This window comes from Cyprinodon variegatus, unplaced genomic scaffold (assembly GCF_000732505.1).
Source record: "Cyprinodon variegatus isolate N-32 unplaced genomic scaffold, C_variegatus-1.0 Scaffold0, whole genome shotgun sequence".
Lineage (NCBI taxonomy): Eukaryota > Metazoa > Chordata > Actinopteri > Cyprinodontiformes > Cyprinodontidae > Cyprinodon > Cyprinodon variegatus.
In genome coordinates this window covers 1889750-1893047 of record NW_015150453.1, presented here as the reverse complement: position 1 = coordinate 1893047, position 3298 = coordinate 1889750, and the positions used below count along the sequence as shown (strand labels likewise).

Below are 3298 nucleotides of genomic sequence, written 5' to 3'. Positions count from 1 at the left end.
CTGGTTTTCTTTAGATAAAAAACTTTGAATCAATTTGACTGTATGATCTGGTTGAACTGTAAAGTGACCTGAGATGACATGATGTGAATTGGAGCTATAGAAATACACTGAATAGAATTTATTTAAATAAAGAAAAGACTTAAATGTGTGAATTTAAATAATTTAATGTTACATTTTACATGAATGGTGTTTGAATCACGTATTAGATTAATAAATAGATTTATTCCAAGATATATTTTGGCTCTTTATGTGCCTCAGGATTCACATCACACTGATGTTAAAATCATCAACCCCCCCTCCTGACACCCACTCAGGGAATCCATGTTTTAAAGAATGGAGAAGACGAGTCAGGGAGGAGGTTCTGGTCCGTGTCTATGGACTGCACACCCAACTGGAATGAGAAGAAGCCATGAAGACCATGGTGAGGAAGTTCAGTTTTTCCAAAGGAGACAAGTTCTTTGAAGGAAAGTTTCTTCTCCACGTCCACAAGAAGACATGGTTGAGATGAAATGTGTTGTGAATTTGGTGCTATAGAAATAAACTGAATTGAAATTGAATTGAACTGAACTCAACATCGCTGGCCATACACACGCAAAATGGAAATAGGAAACACAGATGTATCTGCTGTTACCATGAGGTGAGCAATGCTGACTGCAAACACGGATGCCATGAATGATATATTACCTACTGTAAAAAAAAAAAAAAAGTTAACAAGTCAAGAAAAAGGTAAAAGTTTAATTAGATTGAAAGGTTAAAAAGTTAATAAGCCTAGTTAACAATAGGTTTTAGGTTTATAAACTAAAAAATGTAAGTGCCAGTATCAGCATTAATGCCTCTAAGGTTATGTTGGACCAAAAAAATAAATAAAAGTGTTTCTTTCACTCTGATTGTTTTTCACAAATTCTTTATAGAAGGACTTTAGTCATTTTTCTTAATATATTCGGGTAAGTTGGCATTTCTTGTTACATTGAAATTAATTTTTGCCATGAAAATATCCATATTTTTTTTTATGTTACAAAAGTAATAAGTTCTTGTCCTGGATTCCAATAACACTATTGGCAAGCATTTTACAGAGTGCCCTGTTAAGGGTTAAAGCCAGAATATTTTAATGGTTGTTTACAAAAACATGCAGAATACAGAATTTGAAGGATTTCCAGGAGAGGCAGGAAACCTGGTCCAAATTAAATGCAGAAAAAGCAACATTTGTTTAAATGCAAGTTTAAAGTGGAAACACAAACAAATAAACAGGATAGATTGTTTTATCAGAAGCATAGAATTAAATGGACTTACTTCATTTTGTTGAATGTTGTTTTCTCTGCTCTGTAAGGGACATCCAGGCAGGTGCAGAACTTGATGTCTGGATCTTCAGACTGGTGGGAGAAACCGAGGCGGTCCTCCTCCAGGAGCAGGAGAGACAGAAAGAGGAGGAGGGAGAAAATATCTGGAAGGGGGTCAAAGTCTTAGGACCCCCTGTGTGCTCCCCTTTGCCTAATAAACCTTAAACATGTAGAGATCAAAGCTTATGTGACACAACTAGCTACATTGATTTGTTTTTTATTCCCTCAGCGAAAAGTACAAATAAATCCGATTTTAATTTTATTCTCGCTCTTTCCTGGTCGCTAGGGGGCAGTAAAGCTCGTTTTTAATTTGATTTGATTGAAATGAGTGATAGATGAGAATATTAATTAAATATATTTTCATCCAGTCTTATTTTTAAAGAACTAATAAACCTTTACATTCCCCTTCCAGATTATTTATTTTTTCTGTCAAACTGAGTTAAGTAGTTTTCATGCATTTTCAGTAATTCTTTGATTAATTAATCTTTAAACAAAACCTTTTCAAACATGTCCTGATTGGAAACTTCCCTGCATGCTGATCCCAGCCCTGCTGCACACTGTGATCACTGCATGCAGAGCAGGTTAATCTCAAGCAAAAATCTGCTGAAATGACAGATTCCTGGTGGTCTGTAATAAATGTTGAATTATAGAACTACCACTGGGACATATAATAAATAATAAAAGAGTATCTATAGACTGGCGTCTACTTATAAGACCCTGGGGGCAGGAAATTCCTAAAAATTAATAATATATGTAGGATTACTGAGCAAAGCTTAATCACTTAATCTTCTTTTAGTTTGAATTTCGGAAAAGTCTTTAATGAACAGTGGAGTAATAATATTCTATGAAGAAATGTCCAGGTTGGTCCAAACTATGGAAGATCGGAACACATTTCAGATTCATAAACATTATTTATGGTTTTATTACTTAAAAAAAATATTTTTTTCAGCCTTGAGTTAAAAAAAAAAGGAAATTAATGAAAGTTTAACACAAAAAACACTTTAAAAGTTGGAGCAATATTTATTTTCCAAAATCTTGTTTGTTTGCTGAAGTGGATCAAATATTATTAGTCCTCTTTGGGTAAAACAATCCCTCTTTAAGATGTGCGCGACAGAAATGGATGTAAAGCCGGTGTTCATATAATTCGAAGTATAAAAAAAAAATGTATACCAGCAGGTTAAAGTTAAAATGTGTCAATGAGTTTATATTGTTTATTGCAGCTTTGAAATAGAAAAAAAGAAAACAGTGATATGAGAGCCACACATATTGTGAATTGAAGCTACAGTGTGTAATAATTCTAGGGTTTGTGGAAATAAATCTATAATATTATAGTATTTTATTTAATATCCTCTACAAACTTAAAGTCTCAATCTTTATGTTTGCGTTTGGTTATAAATTGCTACTCTAGAGGTCGCCATTACGCTCCTATATGCCTGCAGCAAGTTAGGCCTAAATAAAATCTGCATCCTACGCAGACTAATACAAATTTTGAAAATTATCTGTGTAAACAAACCTCGTTATGACTTGACAAGAAAGGTGATGGGGATATTGTGGAAGTCATTTTGTACCATGCTGGTTTCCGTACTATTGGAGGGGGAGAAGCGGTTCATGTCTGACCGTTAGATGTCGCTAAAAATGACACACTGTAGCTTTAATTACTCAGCCAACAAAAAAAATAATTACTGAAGTTACATTTGGCTAAATAAAAACAAAGCATGTTTTTCTTCATCATGATTAACAGTCGCTTCAGCAGTATTGGTCGGATGACCTTTGACCTGTCATTTAAATGCATCAGATGTCCTCACATCTTAGTTTTTCTTTAATTGAGGTTTCTGTGAGCTCAAATACAACTGGACTGGGTAATAACAGACTTAAGAGGGCTGATTATGAAACCCAGCTCCCCAATATGAGGTGGTTATTCTCTCAGCTGGCCGACTGATGCTCTGACATCAACATCAGCA

General features: G+C 34.4%; 1 protein-coding gene across 1 annotated transcript in view; it reads right to left on the bottom strand.

Moving 5' to 3' along the window:
* LOC107087590 (brevican core protein-like) overlaps positions 1–1443 on the bottom strand; it is a 40444-nt gene extending 39001 nt beyond the window's left edge. Inside the window, exon 1 of the mRNA XM_015379285.1 lies at positions 1291–1443. Within this exon, the coding sequence (XP_015234771.1) occupies positions 1291–1295 (5 nt within the window). The 5' untranslated portion in view covers positions 1296–1443. The remainder of the gene's footprint in view (positions 1–1290) is intronic.
* Positions 1444–3298: the final 1855 nt, after the last annotated feature.